Here is a 20,980-nt window from a genome sequence, read left to right on the forward strand (position 1 = left end):
TTATTATTTACAAAAATACTTCAATTTCATACTATTTCTGTGAGACTATATGGCTCATTATTAGAAATAGGTATTAAATTGTGGTAGAGTGGGTTCGAACCGAGAAACTTTGACTCAAGAGTCCGCGACACTAACCACTGGACCACAACCCGACAACCGTTCGGTTCAATTCCCAGGGGGGGTGAAAATAAAAATTAGTGATTTTACGCTCTAATATTTATTTCATATTATCGTGGACTGGTCCCTGAAGCGCAGGAGTAATTACCTTGTCTTCATGTAAGTAATTATCAAGATAACACTATGTCAATACGATGCAGTGCCCTATGCACCACTGGGTGCGGCTAAGGGTTAGAAGAAGAAGATTAGTGTAGGATTATTGAATTATCTAGAATCTATGTTAGGTACGTAAACAAATTTGTTTGATCAATAATTTCTAGTTAGTAGTTGGTAGAGAGTCATGTCAAAGAAATTTATCATATTTTCGACAACTCTTATCAACATGTTCAGATTGTTCAATAATTTTGTTGTTAGCACAAACACGATGTGCTGTAGATAGTTGGAAAGTTCTAGAATTGAAAGCTTTTGTTCGAAGGTGGAAATTTTACAGTTTTAACCATGAAATTTACCTGTTCGTAGAATTGAAATTTAGCTGCTTATAGCTATATGTAAAAATGGGAAATACGGAAAGTGATGTAACTAGCGGTGTGAAGAATCAAGCTGGAACATCCACCCAACAGCTTTACAAATTTGCGGATTTAAAAGGTAGAAAATAGTTGTTGAATGTGTAAGTGTGGTAACGACATTTTGAGTTTTGTTCACAAATTATAATTTGTTCACAAATCTGGATTATCTCCAATTATAGGAGTTATTTATCATATTAATTTTTGCTATCTCAACATCATATGTGAAGAAAATTCTAGTGATTCTTGTACAATGTTTCAAAATCGGATCATATATATTTCCAAGAATTTGAGTAGTGTGGTTGTCAATCATGAGTAGAATTGATGAATGTTACACGTGTGTAAAGTGATCACTTAAATCAGCCTATGATGGTCGTAAGCCCCGTAAATGCCCAGACTTCCATATTCTCCTTCATCTATGTTGAGATGTCATAAAATAATACAAGTGTGGTATTTTAAGCGTCCAGTTTTTACTTTACCCATATCAAATCAAGTAAATATTGTGGTCGTGAAAAAATGATATCTCGGAAACTGAAAAATAAAATAAAAAAGTATTTTGACAACCACCAAACCAAATTATTTTATCAACCGGCTCGGTAGCTTTTAGCAAGCCGTTGCGAGCCCATAGCAACACATTACTGGATATGACCAATAAGAAGAGGATTATCATTGATATTCTGTATTATCAATTAATGACCAATAATCTACTAATGGGTTTTCATCATGATGAAAACCCATTAGTAGATATTTATTAATAATACATTTCATGATGAAAACCTTACATGAACTAATCTTATCGGATCTAAACTTACTTGAACTAATCCTGGTTTACTAGATATGATGTAGGTGGAGACCTTCTGGTTGATAGGGTAAAGAGAGTGGTGCAGAGTAAACCTTACTTGAACTAATCTTATGAACCTTACCTTATTTGAATTAATCCTGGTTTACTGGATATGACGTAGGTGTAGGCCTTCTGGTTGATATGATTAAGAGAATAGTGCAGATAAAACCTTACTTGAACTAATCTTATCTAACTAACCTTACTAGAACTAATCTTGGTTTACTTGAAATGATGTAGGTGGAGGCCTTCTGGATGATATTACAAAGAGAATGGTGCTGAGTAAACCTCACTTGAACTAATCTTATCGAACACATCCTTATTTGAACTAATCTTGGTTTACTTGAAATGATGTAGGTGGAGGCCTTCTGGATGATATTACAAAGAGAATGGTGCAGAGAAAACCTTACTTGAACTAATCTAGTTTACTTTTAACTAATCTTATCTAGCTAACCTTGCTTGAGCTAATCTTAGTTTCCTTGAAATAATGTAGGTGGAGGCCTGCTTGATGATATTATAAATAGAATGGTGCAGAGAAAACCTTACTTGAACTAATCTTAGTTTACTTTTAACTAATCTTATCTAGTTAACCTTGATTGAACTAATCTTGGTTTACTTGAAATGATGTAGGTGGAGGCCTGCTTGATGATATTATAAATAGAATGGTGCAGAGAAAACCTTACTTGAACTAATCTTAGTTTACTTTTAACTAATCTTATCTAGTTAACCTCGCTTGAACTATTCTTAGTTTACTTGAAATGATGTAGGTGGAGGCCTTCTGGTTGATATGATGAAGAGAGCGGTGCAGAGCAAACATTATGCAGAAATAGATCATGCTATCAAAACCAAAGTGGAGCCCTTTCTCTATAACAAAGGGAAGGGGCGAATTATACCAATATCTCAGCTGGTCTTGCTTAGAAATAAGGAGCGACCCCGACACAAACAGGTTAATGATTTATTCGTGGTTATTAATAAATCACTGTGGATTTTCCTCAAAAGATATCTAGAGGAAGACCAAAGAATTCATGGATGCTGCAGAAAGAATATATGATTCGAAGGCATGGCCTAGGTGATGTTGTCCATTACAAAAGGATCTACAAACTGATGACAAAAAAATGCCTGGTCATAAGCCCTGGGTGTTCAGACCGCCATTTTCTTTCATATAAAAACGATAAATGTTTTATCTCAAGTTGAAGACACCTATAATATTGACGTTTTATCCGTGGAGTGAATAATCCAGTGTCTGCTTAGTAAATAATATTAATATTGAAAAACAAACACTAAATCATAGCTTTTTTAAGTAAAAAATGTTGCATACATGAGATGTATATAATCCAGGATTATAATCCAGGATTCGGATCTCACATACTAATAAAAAAGTTTCTGCTCAATAAAAAGCTTCTTGTATCTCACCAATAGATGTCTCTAGTGAAGTTCTAGTGATTCAAGAACGAGGATTCAAATTGGTTCATATATTATAGAACTTCCAAGAATTTGAGTAGTGTGGTTGTCAATAATGGGTACAATTGGTGAACATTACACGTGTGTAAAGTGATCACTCAAACCAGTGTATGACGGTCATCAGCCCCATAAATACCCAGACTTCCAATTCTTCTTCATCTTTGATGAGATGAGCAACATTTCTTTCAAAAAATAATTGAAAGAAATGTTGCTTTCCTGTAAATTAATGTTTCCAAATTTGTGTTAAAAAAAATACCACTACTATTCGCGGTATTTCTGGAATAGTAAAGCAATCATTGCGGAGCCTGAAATTCTGATGTGCTTTTGTTATATAGTTACCACCTTTGAGAGCAATGGAGAATCCACAAGAAGAATTTGATATAGAAAAAGATTGGCCAGAAGTATCGCCTGCAGAATATACAAGAAATCCTTCCGCTTATAGAGAAATCTGCTGGGATTTGAAGGTGAAACATTAACTTAAGTTATTAGATAATTTTTAAACGTTGGATGCTTTTTAAACGAGTAGTGTTCGCGGACGGCGCATCTTTTGTCATTTTGCGCCAACCCGAGCACTGCTCGCGAGTTTCGACTTGTTTGAGCTGCATAAAGGTGGAGACTGACCGGAGCATTTCGTCGTAACATAACGTCGTAACATCGCTCGCGGCGAGCATCCAAAACTATGGATGGAGCGCTCGGCTCGGTGTACTGACTGCCTGAATGCTCGCATCCTAACGTGTTACGTTACGACGAAATGCTCCGGTCAGTCTCCACCTTAAGATAAACAACCGATCTGAGATTGCCAGTTCTACTTAACATTTTTATTGGAAATTCTTCGATAAATCACACAATTTTCTATTTTTTCATTGTTTTTAATGTATTAGGTTAAGATTTGTGTACATTTTTTAATTGCTTGTTTTAATAAGAAAACTTTTGAATTATGTAAACCCTTTAAGGGTGTTCTCTCAAATATACAAAGTCAAACCGCGACTAGTATCAAGAGAGGCCGGACGTGTTGTCTACGCACATGTTTTTTAGAATACAGTGGAACCTCTCATAAACAGTACCTCTCATAAAGAGTAATTCGCATAACAACGCAAAAAAATGGGAATAAGTTGCTCCCCTAACAAGCTACATTTCGCGTAATGAGTTACAGAGAATGGGCAAGTCCCCTTTTAACGACATTCACTTGTGAGTAGAGACTTCCGCGTCAGTCAAAACAAAAAATGTTTCACTTAACGAGTAACTTTCTGGAAGTAATTATGTTCGTTATGAGAGGTTCCACTGAATATATTGACCCGACACGACACGTAAAGATGAAGAAGCAAAGTCAATATCTACATTAAAAAAATTCAAAAATCAAACCCTTATCCGCACCCCAGTAAACATAAACGCAGTTTAATCTTGATTGTAAACACATGAAGGAAAGGTGATCGGTACCAGTCCAGGGTAATATTGAAAAAATGTTGGAGTGAAAAAATCACTAATATTTATTTGTACGATACCTTGCGGGAAACCCGCCTGGCACAGCGCGGGTGTAAACTGTGCACCTCCGAGTTAAGCTTAGACTATGATGTTCTCTGCGTTAATCTAACCATGATGTTTGTGTAAAAGCACTAAAATAAAGAATTGATATGAAGTCAAGGTCCCGTAAAAAGCCAAGACCCCCCTAAGAAACGAACCCGGGACCTCCTGAATGGTAGCCGTGTGTGCTGACCATTACACTATGGAGGCGGACAAAAATTATAAACGTTTATTTTTTTGATCTAATTATTTTTGGTGGGATTCAATGTTTCAGGAAAGAGGAGCCGTCGGGGAGACTATTCTTCACTTGTGCCTTCTCAATGCGACTTCGCTTCACGCAGATTTAGCCAAACGCCTTCTCAAATTCTATCCCAAACTCATCAACGATGTTTACATGAATGACGAATTTTACGGTGAATACAAAACTAACTGTGGAGGTCCTCATCAAAAAGTTACATTTCCAATATTGAACAAAAAATCCTTTAAATGCAAAACTGTTCTGTTTTCTGTATTCTATGGAAATCTTAATTAAAGTTGCGACAAAACGTGACGAATCCTGTGTTAAACCAATATGAAATCATTAAATCACACAAAACGTACCAATTTTACAAGCTAGAATTCCTGATTGCTTAAAATCATTTATAATTGAAATGTAACGTTTTGGTGAGGACCTCCACAACTAACTTAACTATCACGTCAGTCCCAGCAGGAGTAGGCAGACAGAACAGAACGCCACACCAACCTGTCTCTGCAAACAAGCTTCGCCCCTTCCCCATTTATGCATCTCTTCATACATACCCGACGATTATTCTTCCTGATTCCTTACCTGAACCTTCCTTCCTTCAAGTGTTTTCACATGCCAAGTTTCCCACAGTCTTTGCTTCTATTGGCAACCAAATTCACCTCATAAATTTGTTTTACTGTTATTTCATTACTCATTTGATTCACACGCCCAAACCATCTCAACACATCTTTCTTAATTTTATCGATAATGCATATCTGAGCCTTGCATTCCATTCAAACATCGATCATAAATTATTTTGCCGCACATTCGTCTGAGAGATCGCATTTCAGTTGCAATGCAGTTGCGTTCGGTATACTTTTATCCTTCTTTTGCCAACTCCATGCTTTACTTTCATACATAATGGTTGGAACCTTTTTTATTTCAATTCTCCATTCACTATGTTCCCAGTATTCACTCTCCTTTCTATATATTTATCAATGTTTCCATCCGTAGAAAACATTCTCTTCAAATATTAACACAAATACATATTTTTCATATTGTACATACATAAAATAAAATAATATGATATAAAATTCTAAATAATAAATTGTATAAATGCCTTTTATATATGTTACCTACTTGAAAATATATATTTTTTATTTCATTCATAAGTATAAACAATAATCAATGAGTGTAAGTCCCTCTGCAAGCACAAGAGCTAATTCTTTTTTTTGGAGAGGAACAGCGTAACTAGTATTAAGATATGTAAGTAGGAATGTCTAGTAAGTGACTCTATTAAATAAATACAAATAAAATAAAATATGTGCACTGATTTTGTTTGATGTGTTTCTTGTGATATCGCTCACTCCTTTCAAGAACGTCATAAATCAAAAATTGTCAATTTTCAGTTGTGCATGTTTTCGGAATGCCCAGAAAATGTACTATATCCCAGCAAAAGCGACATATTTTTAACTTAATATTTACCCGCTACAGGGCAGAAAGTGTTGTTTTTGCATTTTGTAGAAAAGGTATGTTTTAATTATTTCTTAAATATACTAAATATTTTTCAAATGGAAAAAAAACCTTCAGGTTTTACCTAAAAAGATCTGTTGCACAATAAAAAGTGCAATAAGTGGCTTGATATTTATTTTTAATACATTGTATTATATTTTTAAACTTTAAATACGTTCTCCTGAAAAATCAAGTTTTTTGATTTATGACGTTCTTGAAAGGAGTGAGCAATATATGAGAGTAATTCTTAAATGCATATGTAAGGCTTGTTTTAGCATATAGTTGTTTGACTGTCATCAGTTGTCATTTGTAATATATACCCTAGTATTTGGTGCTTGAACAGTTAACATTTTGTTATTTTCATAATATACTAATAACGTTTAGGTGAAAGTGTGCTGCACATAGCAATAGTAAACGAGGATCCATCCATGGTGAAGTTCCTACTAGACGTCGGAGCTGACTATCATGAGAGATGTTTCGGCTGCTTCATGAGTCCCGAGGACCAGAAGGCTTCCCGGCAGGACTCACAGGAGCATGAATGGGTCAACGTACAACACATTACTAACTATGAAGGGTAAATATATGTATTATTTCACTACTTAAACCATCCTCTTATTAGTTTTTTTTTAAAATATGTATATATCCATTAATATGTACATTACTATCTATCATTAACTGTCTATCAAACATCCTCCCTTAGTTTTTCCCTATACCTCCTTCCCTAAACTCCCTTTTTCCTTTGCCTTCCTTATTATCATCAATTTGCAATTTATGTTTTTTTTTATGTTCAAGTACTATCTACCCTCTGATTGCAAACAGCTATATATGGTATCAAACGTTTTGACCAATATCACTATGTAGTATGTTTTTGGTTGGTTGGAAGATATTGCTTTTTAGCAATAAGGTCCGCCAATGTACATACTGAATTTATTTTCTGTACATGAAGTTTAAATAAATAAATATACAAACAAACTAATTGAATGTATCCCCGAAAGAAAAAAAGTTGCCCCGCCCGGAGGAGAGTTGACATGGTTTGTCAAACAATGAGGCTCTAATATTTTGCACCTGATAAATAGAGAACAAACTTGAAATAATCTTTAATACTGAAAAAGGTGGCACGCATTGTTTAGTGCGTGCTACCTTATAAAAGTCCTTGTCCACCTCCGTAGTGTAATGGTCAGCACGCTCGGCTACCGTTCTGGAGGTCCCGGGTTCGATTCCCAAGGGGGGTAAAATAAATATAAGTGATTTTTTCACTGTAATATTTATTCAATATTACCATGGACTGGTACCTGAAGCGGAGGGCTGATCACCCTTCCTTCATGTGTAAACGATCGAGATAACACTGCGTTTATATGACACAGTGCCCTATGCACCATTAGGGTGCGGATAAGGGTTTTTTACTTTTTTTACTTACCTTATAAAAAATTATTATTGTGGTATAAATCAGACCAACAAATCATAACGCTCACATGTGACTCATACTTTTGAAGCGTCAAAGGCGTTCAAATTCAATCGAGTTATAAAAATAAACTGTCTCATAAAATTATAACTATTACTCTTACCAACAAATATGGCATATATAACTATTACGCGCGTATTTTATCGAGAGTCTAGATCAGAAATATGATAAACTGACAAGAAAACTTGAAAAAATAACCCAGTAAAACAGGTGACCAGCCCTGCACTTCAGGAACCAGTCTAATAACCAGTGTAATAATAAATAAATATAAGAGCTAAAAATTACTTACATTTATCTTGAACCCCTTGGGAATCGAACCCGGGACCCACCAAAGCAATCAATCCGCTTCAAGTACTAGTCCAGAGTATAATCAACATAAATATGTATTATAGAGAAAAGTCACTAATATCTATTCTGATTCTCCTGGAAATCGAACCAGGGACTTCCAGCACAGTAGCCAAACGTCCTGACCACTGACCTGTTGAGTCACAGAGCATTTATACATAATAAATTTAAATTATTTACTAATTTAACAAAACATTTTTGTATGTTTTATTATTTGCTCCTGTTTTCTTATACGGCTGTGAAACATGGCACCTTACAAAGGCCCAGAGCAGCCGTGTACTAAGCTTTGAGAATAGGTGTATGCGGAGAATTTTAGGCGTGCATTGGTTTGCCTTTTTGAGCAATGAAGAGATAAGGCGTAGGACGCAGGAAATCTTGGTTACATTTGTCATCAAGAAGAGGCAATTCAGTTGGCTAGGCCATGCACTCCGCATGCCTCCTGAGGAGAGCCTTAATCAGGCTTGCCTCCTTTACAAGGCATCAAGTATCAGGTATGGACTACTGCTGACAATTCGTCGGCAGTTTTCCTCTGAACTTCGGGACTCGGACCTGAGTTGGGAGGATACAAAGGAGCTGGCAGCCGACAGAAAAGCCTGGAGAGAGTTTGTGATCTCCATTTGCTCCACATAGGGAGCGGATATTGTGTAATAATAATAATAATAATAATAATAATGTTTTATTAACAGTTATGTGTATTGGGGAGAGTACCCGTTGAGTTTTGCAGCCTGCCTGGGTCAGGAAGAGTGCTACAGGTTTCTCCTGGCCAGGGGTGCCAATCCGGATAATCAGGACACCAATGGAAACACTGTCCTCCACATGCTGGTCATCTACGAGAAAATGGTAAAATTTTGTACTGACATTTCTTGGCAGAACTGCATTTTACAAAAAAAACTACAAAAAATGTATATAGTTTTTCTACTTTTATTTTATTTGACCAGCGATGGGGTTTTGTTGTTACCGATATTATCAGACTGGTGATGTCGGTAAAGACAGAACGCGGTTACTGGTCAAATAAAATAAAAGTGTAAAAAACTATATATGTACATGTTTTTTTTTTGTATATTAAATATATTTAATATAAAACCCTTATCCGCACCCTAATGGTGCATAGGGCACTGCTTTATATAAATGCAGTGTTATCTTGATCGTCTACACATGAAGGAAAGGTGATCAGCCCCCCGCTTCAGGACCAGTCCAGGGTAATATTGAATAAATATTACAGTGAAAAAAATCACTTATATTTATTTGACCCCCCTGAGAATCGAACCCGGGACCTCCAGAACGGTTGCCGAGCGTGCTGACCATTACACTACGGAGGCGAACAAGCATATTTGTATATTATTTGTATATTAAAAGCGCTTTTAATTTTGTGGTATTTTAATATCATGGGTATACTGGCAAAAAATGTTAACTCGAAAATATATAATTTTGACTAATGATGCAGTGTCATAATGTTTTCAACGTTCTATAAACTAAAAAAAGTAGTTTAAAATGTCATAGTTATGTGGTTTTAGCTGTAAATTCAACTTTAAAATTAGTAGCGGGTATTTTATTCAGACTAAAAGCTTTAAATAACAGGGATTTTTCAAAAAGGGATATTAACGAGAACCTATTTTGCCAGTATACTCACGATATAACACTCTCCTTATCGTTCATCGTTCACTTTGTGTAATACATACCACTTAAAAACACTACTTCATAGCACGGCTGTCCAAACTCAAAACACAGTAAGGGTCATTTTTTTTTGTAGTATGTTTTTTTTGCATTTTTGGACTAAGTACATTCTACTTAGTCCAAAAATGCAAAAAAAAAGTACTACGAAAAAATGTCCCTTACTGTGTTTTAAGTTTGGACAGCCGAGCAGTCATGGTAGTCATGAAGCAGTGTTTTTAAGTGGTGAACACAAAGTGAACGATGAATGTTATATACAAAAGTAGTTATTTTATTTATATAAATGCAAAAATTCAATGATATGTGAATGTGTCAGGTTGTGGTCCCGTGGTTAGTGTAGCGGACTCTTAAGTCTGAGTTTCTCGGTTCGAATCCACTCTACCACAATTTAATACCTATTTCTAATAATGAGCCGCTTAGGCTCACAGAAATAGTATGAAATTGAAATATTTGTGTGAATAATCAAAACACAAATATTTCTCTTTTTTATTTAAAAAAAATATACTAAAAATAAAATATCCAATAATTTTATTTAATAAAAAATAATGTTTTTTAAATACAGTGAAACCTCTATCTATCGTTCCTCAAATAATCGTTTTCCCGGATGTGTCATTTATTTCTTTTAACCCGAATTCATTTCATACAAAAATAGATCGCATCAATCGTTTCTATTCAACATTTTACTGCATTCATCGTTTGAATTACGCTACATATTTGTTAATTTGTCTGTTTTTTTTACATTTTTTTTACATTTTCTCAATTTTGTTATATTCGACGACAATATTTCAACGTGTGGGATACAGACTATCAAAAGCTGTGTGATGGATACAGCAGAAGAAGTCTGAAGATCTTTGGGTTCTGTTCAAATTTGTATTTTTTTTAAATTTATACATTTATTTACATCTAAAACTTGTATTCTTAAAATTTCAACCTACCAATGGTTATGCAATTGGGAGGACGGTATCTTTACTCGATCGTATATCCTTGTGTATTGACTTCTTTATCCCGCATTCATTGTTTTCCCGCATTCATAGTTTATTTCACTAGGTTCCTTTAAAAATGATAGATAGAGTTTTCACTATACATGTATGTTCAATTTTAAAGTAAATAAATAAAGCGACATGTTAACTCTTTCTTCCAGGCCATTTTTGACATGGCGTACGAGCTTGGATCAGCCCTCGATGTAAGGAACACATTGAACCTCACTCCCCTCACCCTCGCAGCCAAGTTGGCGAGAATAGAAATGTTCTTCCATATCATGAACATAGAAAGGGAGATCTACTGGCAGATTGGCAGCATCACATGCGCTGCTTACCCGCTGTCACAAATTGACACAATTGATGTTGAGACTGGGAATATCAAGAAGGATTCCGCTCTCAATTTGGTGGTGTTTGGGGTAATCATACTATATTTCTGTAGAGTTTGTATTGAGTTACTCTAGAACATAGGTCGGCAAAGTGTGACAGAGCTGCATACGGGTCTTAACACAGACTCGAGAGTGGCTCGATGATTTTGAGGCCACACAAGCTTAAGTACTCTCTTATGGTAGAGAAAGTCCAAAAAAAGTTTCTGAGGTATCTCTACATGAGAGAGTACGGCTATTATCCTTGGCTCTACCCGACCGAGTTTCTCCAGGGTATGCTTGGCTACAATAGTTTAGCTACTAGAAGGAATGTGTATTTGATTACGCATTTTTATCAATTGTTGCGCGGTATGATCGATTATCCTGAAATTATCCGGAATATTGGTCTGTATGTTCCCGATAGTTACCTAAGACAGCGTCGACGTAGATTGTTTCACATTCCCATACACAGTACCAACCTGCCGATGGTTATGCCTGTAGGAAGAGCTACCGCTATGTTAAACAATATCTCATTGGATATTGATCTGTTCCATGTGTCTGAAGGAGTTTTCCGAAGCGGGATTTCTCTACACCTTTAGCAATAGTATTCTTACTTATTTTCTATTTTTGTTAATGTATACAATTTAAATTTAAGTTTGTAATGTGTATATTATCTATAAATAAATAAATAAATTGCAAATTGTTTGCCAGAAACGATTAAAAGTGTCTTCAACATATTGTTGACAGAGAGCGGGAAAAGCTTATTTGCTTACTTTTAGTGCAGTGCGAGACGCCAAATTTTTTTTACAAATCGGAGTTGGGTTTGCGGTTACTTGAGATTAAATTACTTGTGATAGTATATGACATATGACCCTAATTAGTGTACTAATTAGGGTCACAGTTGATGAAAAAATTCCCCGCCAACAATGTGTTTAGTGTGTCTTTGACCTTTAAAGTGTGGCTCTGGCACAAATATCCACATCCATGTGAACATTATTTTTCATTCATGAACCTTATTAAAAGCAAACTGAGAAATCGTCTTATTGACGAGAACCTGGAAACGTGCTAAAAATAACAACATACAAACCTGGCTTGATTTTAACTTTCAAAGGAGATGCAAGCATATCATTCGCAATAAGAAGTGTTCTTATGGATACCTTATTTTCCAAAGATTTTTTATCAATGAATAAAATCCTTATAAATTATGAAATCAAGTTTCATTGACTCTACCCCAATTTAATTTTTTTTAAAACCCTTATCCGCACCCCAATGGTGCATAGGGCACTGCTTCATATGAACACAGTGTTATCTTGATCGTTTACACACGAAGGAAAGGTGATCAGCCCTCCGCTTCAGGTACCAGTCCAGGGTTATATTGAATAAATATTACAGTGAAAAAATCACTTATATTTATTTGACCCCCCTGGGAATCGAACCCGGGACCTCCAGAACGGTAGCCGAGCGTGCTGACCATTACACTACAGAGGTGGACATTACCCCAATTTAATAAAGGTGTAAAATTATTATAAAGGTTTGCTAGAATTACAAACAGATTGGTTCTCAAGAAATTTTTTAAATCATTGTTATGTGCATATTTGACTATTTGTCTAATACGTATGGCGACCACTGGTATAGAAAAATAACTCGGATGTAAATAAATTCTTTATTTCAAACCAAAATAGGAAAAAATTACAGTCCAGTAATGATATTATAACAAATTTCTTCAATTTTCAGGATAAAGATGAACATTTGGAGTTGATGGATGGAGTTTTAGTGGACTTGTTGAAAACAAAATGGAATGCATTTGTTAAACGCAGATTCTACAGGCAATTTTTCCTCTTTGCCTTTTATTTTCTCATATCTCTCGTCTGCTTCACGCTACGTCCGGGACCTCCTGAAAAAATTGCAGTGCCACCTTCGAATGGTACCAACAGCACAAACAATACAAACACTGCTAAAATACCCATTGACAATTCAGTATTTTTGAATTTGACAAATTCATCCCTGTTTGATGTGTCCATCGAAGATGATTCTAATGTGTCCACAATCATTCCGGAAATTATTATGAAACCACGAGAAAGTCCTTTGATGCAAATTTTATCAGGAAAAATAATAGCAAAGTGTGGGGAGATTGACACCAACCAAGATATGAAAAATCAGACTTCGCCGTGTCAAAATATAAGGAGCAACAGTGGAGGTTCAAACAAAGATTACCAACCGAAAGGTAAAACTATTTATTTTATGTATCTTATGTGCAAAGGCAAATAGCCACAAGTTAAAAACAGTAGTTTTGAGATAAATGAGTTTAAAGTTAACTTAAATTTATGGTTTTTGCCAAAACATGTATCAAATTAATATAATTTTGCGGCTATTTGAATAATGAATATCTCGGTAAAGGAAAGAAATAGAGCAAAATCTGTGATTGTATATGATAGAGGCAAGTTATAAGAATGCTTTGAGCCGTGTTAAGCCAAACAGCCGCAACTTGACTTACGGCTAGATGCCTTTACACATTAGATGTAATATCAATTTAGCTGTATTTGGCCAGAGAAATACCATATAGAGAGAAATACATATACAGAGAAATACCATATACAGAGAAAAACCATATGTAGCCAGCAACTAAAGTGTATAATGAGGCACTGCATTGTACAAAATTAAAAGTAAACATTAATAATTTTAATAAAAAATAATAAAAAAAAACTACTTTTTGATATGGGACATGAAAATTTTTTAATGTTGGTAACTCCTTCAAAATAAAGTCAAAAAGCTTATTCGTGTTAAAATTTATGTTTTGTATAATCTATGCACCTAAAGTTGTCTCACTGTGCTTATTCACGTAGTCCATCTTGTTTATATTATGTATTAATTTTAAATCAAACACAGATTTTTTGAGTCTACTAAGTTGTATTTTATTAACAAAAATACATCAAAAATTAATATTGTGACAACTGTTTTGCCTAGTTATGGCATTGCTTATATTACTTGACTACATTTTGTATTGTTTGTAACTCCTTCACATTCATGAATAAATGAATAAATGTAATGATAATTCTGTGTGTCAGGTCAGGTCCACCCTACATCAACTATCACTTGAGAGTAATTGTCCTTGTCTCGGGCAGCTCTAAACAGCGCCTCGACGGTCCTGATCTCCCCAATCTCGTATATTCCAGAGCCAGGAGATCTGCCTTCTGCCCACATCTCATTGATCCTCTATTCGGTGCAATAGCTTGTACTTCTCTCCTCTAACCACATGCCATAGATAGGACACCTTCCGAACTTTGATATCAGTTGCAAATGTCTTTTTACTCTTGCTCTTTGCAGCACATTCACGTTGCTATATCAACTATATTGAATATCACATTTCAAGTGTCTCCAACCGGTTTATAGTGCTGATCTTGAGAGTCCACGATTCAACTCTGTAGAGAAGTACTAACCAAACATAACACCATTCTTTGAAATACAATAACAGAATAATGAAATGAAATTGATTCAATTGTGTTTATTGCAGAGCAACCTAGAGCAAGTAATTCTACAGAAAGTGAAGTTGAGGAGTGGTGGGATGATCTGACGGAAGAATGTCGGCTCATGCAATTAAATTCTACTGAAGCTAAGGTAACAATATAACTATAAGTTTCTAAACTTAAGGTCATTGTTTCTCAACCCTAGGGTGTTTTAATGATGCACGTTCAACAAGAGCAGTGAGATGGAGGATCTCATAGGCTATCGAAATAACCTCAACGTTTGTTCAGTGATATCTTTTTTTCTGATCTTCAAAAAATATATTTGTAGGTTTGAGAGTTTTACGCTGTTTTTAGTGTTTTTCAAGCAACTCCTGATTTTTCTAAAAATGTCAATCTGCTCAGTATTATGATTTTTTCTTAACATACAATAATAATAGCTCTAATCAATGACAAAACAGTATCAGGTCAAAAAAACTCAAATCATCTATCACTCTGCTTTCATTGTACGATGTCATTTATTCAACAACAACAACAACAAAATAATATATACATAACAAACAATATTCAAGGCTTATATATTAAAAGTAAGCAAGAAAACTTAAAGGTGTAAAAGAATCCCGCTTCGGAAAACTCCTTCGGACACATGGAACAGATTAATATCCAAAGTGATATTGTTCAACATAGCGGTAGCTCTTCCTATAGGCATAACCATCGGCAGGTTGGTCCTGTGTATAGGAATGTGAAACAATCTATGTCGACGCTGTCTTAGGTAACTATCGGGAACATACAGACCAATGCTCCGGATAATTTCAGGATTATCGATCATTTCTTCTTCTCCGTCTTAATCCTCATTGCTGAGGGTTGTGACCCTTGCAGAAGCAATGACTCTTCTCCAGTTATCCCTTGACTGCGCTGCACGTAGCGCTCCAACCACTGAGGTGCCTGCTGCTGCCTTAATTTGATCGGTCCATCGTGTGGGGATCTTCCTTTCCCTCTCTTTCCCTCCAGGCTACCGATCACAACTAGTCGTTCCAGGCTATCCTCGTTGCCACGCGCAGCGTGTCCAAAGAACTGGAGAATCCGTCGGGTACAGATATTGGCCAGAGTCAAGCCATCCAAGCGTAGTTTTAGTTTCGATCGATCATATCGATCATACCACGCAACAATCGATAAAAATGTGTAATCAAATACACATTCCTTCTAGTCTCTAAACTATTGTAGCCAAGCATACCCTGGAGAAACTGGGTCGGGTAGAGCCAAGGATAATAATAATAATAGTAATAATAATAGCCTTTATACCTTAAATATTAGGTGCATTGTTTTCATGTAACTTTACACGAAAAAGATCCATTAATGAATTAAAATTAAAATTGTTCTTATAGATAAGAATTTCTGCAGAGATAGCCCTCTGGCTCGGTGCTATTCTCTACATAATAGCAGCTCTCCGGGAAGCACGCTTTCTCGGGTACAAGATGTTTGTAGAGAATCTGATGACGGCTCCATCGCGGGTGATGTTCCTATTTTCCTGTCTGCTGATGCTGATCTTACCAGTCCTGAGACTAGCTTGTCTGGATGAAGTGGAGGACCATGTGGCTGTGGTCATCATGCTGACAACTGCGCCGTATTTCCTATTTTACTGCAGGTTTGAATTTCCTTCCATAAATTAGAGTTAAAATCAACACTTAGGATTTTTTACTGAGTGTATGGAAGTTTTTGGTAAGGGAATGTAATTAATTATTGAGTATTGAGTATTTTAATGTTTTTAATGTTTTAGAATTTAATAAACCCTGATGATGACAAGGTTCTTGTCGAAACCCGTAGGTTAAAGTGTACTAATAATAAAAAAGTGGTTAAAACACAATGGTTTGTCCGCCTCCGTGGTGTAATGGTCAGCGTGTTAAGCTACCATGCTGGAGGTCCCGGGTTCGATTCCCAGGATGGGTGAAAATAAATATTAGTGATTTTACACTGTAATATTTATTTAATATTACCCTGGACTGGTTCCTGAAGCGCAAGAGTGATCACCTTGCCTTCATGCAAGTAATGATCAAGATAACACTGCGTCAATTCGATGCGGTGCCCTATGCACCATTGGGTGCGAATAAGGGTTATAATAAGTAATAAGGTTAAAACAAAGTTGTTTAATTTTATAAAGTTTTGAAATCAAGACTCCATTGCGCACTGTCAGTTAAGCATTCTCTAGATACTGATAATAAATTTTACTTTAGGGGTTTCAAGACTGTGGGACCTTTCGTTGTGATGATCTACCGCATGGTGATGGGCGATCTGCTCAGATTTGTGTGCATTTATTTAGTTTTTGTCATGGGATTCTCTCAAGGTATGCACTTATATTTTTATTACTATGTTAATATCAACATTTTGAGTGTGCCCAAACCTTTTGGACACACTCAAAATGTTGTAAATAAATTATCTGGTCAAATTATAAGCTTAAATAATAAAAATGAACATGATACTTTCTGGCGTTTCTCATGTGTGTGATTATAATCCAGGATTCGGACCTCACATACTAATAAAAGAGTTTCTGCTCAGTAAAAAGCTTCTTCTCATCTCACTAATAGATGTCTCTAGTGAAGTTCTAGTGATTCAAGAATAATGTTTCAAAATTGGTTCATATATATATAGAACTTCTAAGAATTTGAGTAGTGTGGTTGTTAATAATGGGTACAATTGGTGAATGTTACACGTGTGTTATACGTTACTAAAGTGATCACTTAAACCAGCCTATGACGGTCGTCAGCCCCGTAAATACCCAGACTTCCATATTTTTCTTCATCTTTGATGAGATGTCAAAAAATAATGTGAATTTCTATTAGATATTATTATTTTATTATATTTCCTCCGCCTCCGTAGTGTAATGGTCAGCACGCTCGGCTACCGTTCTGGAGGTCCCGGGTTCGATTCCCAAGGGGGGTAAAATAAATATAAGTGATTTTTTCAATGTCATACTTATTCAATATTACCCTGGACTGGTACCTGAAGCGGAGGGCTGATCACCTTTCCTTCATGTGTAAACGATCAAGATAACACTGCGTTTATATGACGCAGTGCCCTATGCACCATTTGGGTGCAGATAAAGTTTTTATTATCATATATATATATATTACTAAGTATTTCCAATTATTGCTCATGTAAGCCTTTGATAGATTGATTTTAATAATCCAGGCTCCTGCTTGAATGTAATTTTACATCATTTGATGGTCGAAAAGAGAGAAATGTCTCATCATAATAATAAATTATGTTTTGTTTCCAGCGTACTACATTATATTTTTATCTTTCGATAATCCAAACACGCCAGAAGGAGTGGATGACTCCATCACAAACCCAATGCCAAGTCCTATGGAGAGCATCATGGCCATGTTTCTGATGTCGCTTACATCCTTTGGAGACTATTACAGTGCTTTTGAAAGAACGGATCACGAAATTGAAGCTAAAGTTAGTATAACATACCATATTGAGCTGAACATATTGTTGTCGGACAGTTTTTTCATCAACCCCAACACTAGTTATAATAAGACAGTCTACCGCCCGACCCTCAGTATACTAATCAAAAATAATTACAAAATTCTGATCTGTTCAATGTTTTTTGACGTCTCGCGCTGTACCAAAAGTAAGCAAAAGAACACTTATAGTATAAGTGTAATTAAAATGTAACTTTGTTGTAAAATCACTATAAAGATTTTATTATAACTTAATTATAATGCCTACCGGTTTCAAAGCTAACCGCTTCTTTATCAAGACTGTTTAATCAGTCTTGATAAAGAAGCGGTTAGCTTCGAAACCGGTAGACATTATAATTAAGTTACAATAAAATATTTATGGTGATTTTGAAACAAAGTTACATTTTAAGCATAAAATGGAAAATCACAAAGTTAGTGCTTCAAATATTAATTATACTTATAAGTGTCTCTCACTCTCTACTAACAGTATATAAAAGACACTTTTGGGTGTTTCCTGCAAACAATGTGTTAAGATAAGACTATGTCCATATAATGTAGTGCCCCATGCACCATTCAGCATGCATGCGAATTTAAAATAGATAAATAATATAAATAATATAATTGAAATGTAACTTCGTTTTTAAATCACTATTATCACTATCTATAGTGATTTTAAAACAACGTTACATTTTAATTATAAAATGGAAATCACAAAGTTAGTGCTTCAAATATAAATTATATAGATAAATAACAATTATTTTGAATATTGTTTAGTAGTGTTTTAGTAAATCAGTCCTGATAAAGAAGTGGTTAGCTTCGAAACCGGTAGACATTATAATTAAATTTTAATAAAATATTCATAGTGATTTTAAAAGAAAGTTACATTTAAATTTTAAAATAAATAACAATTCAAGATTTATATTCTAATGATTAGAATTCTTACATTGAATGTTTTTTGCAGATATGTACTTTGTGGCACATTTTATAAACTTTATGAAAATAAAATTATAAATTGGTACATTTTTTCTCCAACCGGTTTCGACAAGAACCTTGTCATCAACGTGTGCATGTTTAACCCTGTACCAATAAAAAAGTGGTAAAAAACAAAGTTGTTAGACCATAAAGATGGCAATTCTTTTGATCGCTGCGTTATTCTGATGCATTTGTAAAAATTGTTTTTTTTTTTTTAACAATTTCAGTTGATGTTTGTCATCTACATGGTGATAGTGGCCATCTTGCTGGTGAACATGCTGATCGCCATGATGGGCAACACCTACCAGAAGATAGCGGAGACGCGCAACGAGTGGCAGCGCCAGTGGGCCCGCATCGTGCTGGTCGTGGAGCGGGGCGTGGCGCCGGCCCAGAGACACAAGAACTTGCTCCACTACTCGCAGCCCATGTCGGACGGCAGGCGGGCCCTGGTGCTGAGACTCAATCAATCGGTAAACTTATTGCCTTATAGAAGGGAATACTTAACACCTTGATAATCCTTCTCCATCCTGCTAAATCTGTTATTTTATACCACACCCCATTTTTTAAATCTCTGAATGTTTTTTAATAGTTTTATAACATAAATGTGGAATTGTTTTATTGGCTTTTTTTTACGCAACTAATTTTGTTAATGTAATGTAATGTTTATAATTGTTAATGTAACTATTGTTTATTATATATTTTTTTTATATGTAAGCTGTACAATTCCCGAACAAATTAAAAAAAAAATAATCACAATCATACTCCGAAAAGTGGAGGAAGGTGGTTACATCTACTTTTAATGAATCACTTCCCAAAATGCAATAATTTAAAATTGAAATAAAAACAAGTTTCAAAATATTTTGACATTTTTATTTGAAATTTATTTAATAAAGGTAATTTTTTATTTAATTCATTTTTTCGACATTTCTACTTTACAATCTTAACACACTTAGGATGGGTGTTACGCCTGCGGACCCCTGGTGACGGGGATTGATAATTGATTGAAAGATTAATTGCCTCCCTGTAAAATTTCCTTACATGCAGTTAGGATAGTTCTAAATTCAGGTGACTAATATATTGATGAAAAAAAATATGTTTAAAATTAAATTGACCCTATTTTTATTTTTCAGGAGGAGGATAAGGAAGAAATGAAAGAAATTCTAGAAATGAAAAGAACACATGAGAGGATGGTCAAAAAGAGAAAATTGGGATCCGATAAAATAGCCCCCAGCCCTAAGAAAACGTTGTTTTAAAAATAAATAAGGAAATACATTATTCATGTCATTTAACCCTTACCGGTTCAATGTCGAATCTCATTCGACATGCATTTTTTCATCGTGGTCCCATGTTGAATGTCATTTTTTATCATTAGTATTATTAACACATTGTAGTCGGGCGCTTCGAACAATAGACTCTAGCCTATAGCGGACGTTTTTCGCGATTAGCGTAAAAATATATCGCTTTCTTAAAATTGACACAATTTCTAAACCAAATAATATTTTCGATTGAAATTTTCAAAGAAATCATATATGACATTTGATCATCAAAAATAAATTATAATCATAATTTTTAATTAAGTATTCCGTATTTCACAATTTTAGAAGCATTGCAAACTTTAAAAAATAGTCTTCCCTTCCGAGGTATCATTCCCTATACAATGCTAATATATTCATTAAATAAAAAACCAAACAGTAAACAAAACAGTGCGAGCGGTGTGAAAAATAGTCCAATACGTGAAATGACTCAAACTAAACTGGAGATTGAGATCGCATAAAAACTCTAGATTTCTGGCAATGCCTTTACAAGCGACACACTAGCCAATCCGGACAAGGCATCTCAAATAACGTCAACAGACTGTCGCCTAGCACCCAGGTAGCAGATTACCCTTCAACGCATTTTATTTCACGCTGATAACAAACCCGTATATTGCCGTTTCCCGCCGATAACCGACAGTCGACAAAAACGGCATTTGCCGTGTCCCGCAGTTGACCGACAGTCAGCGAAAAACGGCAAATGCTGTGTTATGCGACA

General features: G+C 35.2%; 1 protein-coding gene across 1 annotated transcript; it reads left to right on the forward strand.

Moving 5' to 3' along the window:
* The first annotated feature begins 671 nt into the window (after positions 1–671).
* On the forward strand, positions 672–20,549 carry nan (transient receptor potential cation channel subfamily V member nanchung). Its single transcript, XM_088263071.1, has 14 exons — positions 672–762; positions 2,286–2,464; positions 3,315–3,443; positions 4,775–4,913; positions 6,620–6,809; positions 8,729–8,882; positions 10,855–11,109; positions 12,790–13,135; positions 14,567–14,670; positions 15,902–16,161; positions 16,748–16,857; positions 17,791–17,972; positions 19,177–19,419; positions 20,080–20,549. The coding sequence occupies exons 1-14, from the start codon at positions 672–674 to the stop codon at positions 20,200–20,202; spliced, it is 2,505 nt and encodes an 834-aa protein (XP_088119197.1). The 3' UTR covers positions 20,203–20,549.
* Positions 20,550–20,980: the final 431 nt, after the last annotated feature.

The sequence above is a fragment of the Brachycentrus maculatus genome, unplaced genomic scaffold (assembly GCF_059751285.1).
Source record: "Brachycentrus maculatus isolate JH-2025_06_01 unplaced genomic scaffold, ASM5975128v1 h1tg000196l, whole genome shotgun sequence".
Classification (NCBI taxonomy): Eukaryota; Metazoa; Arthropoda; class Insecta; order Trichoptera; family Brachycentridae; genus Brachycentrus; species Brachycentrus maculatus.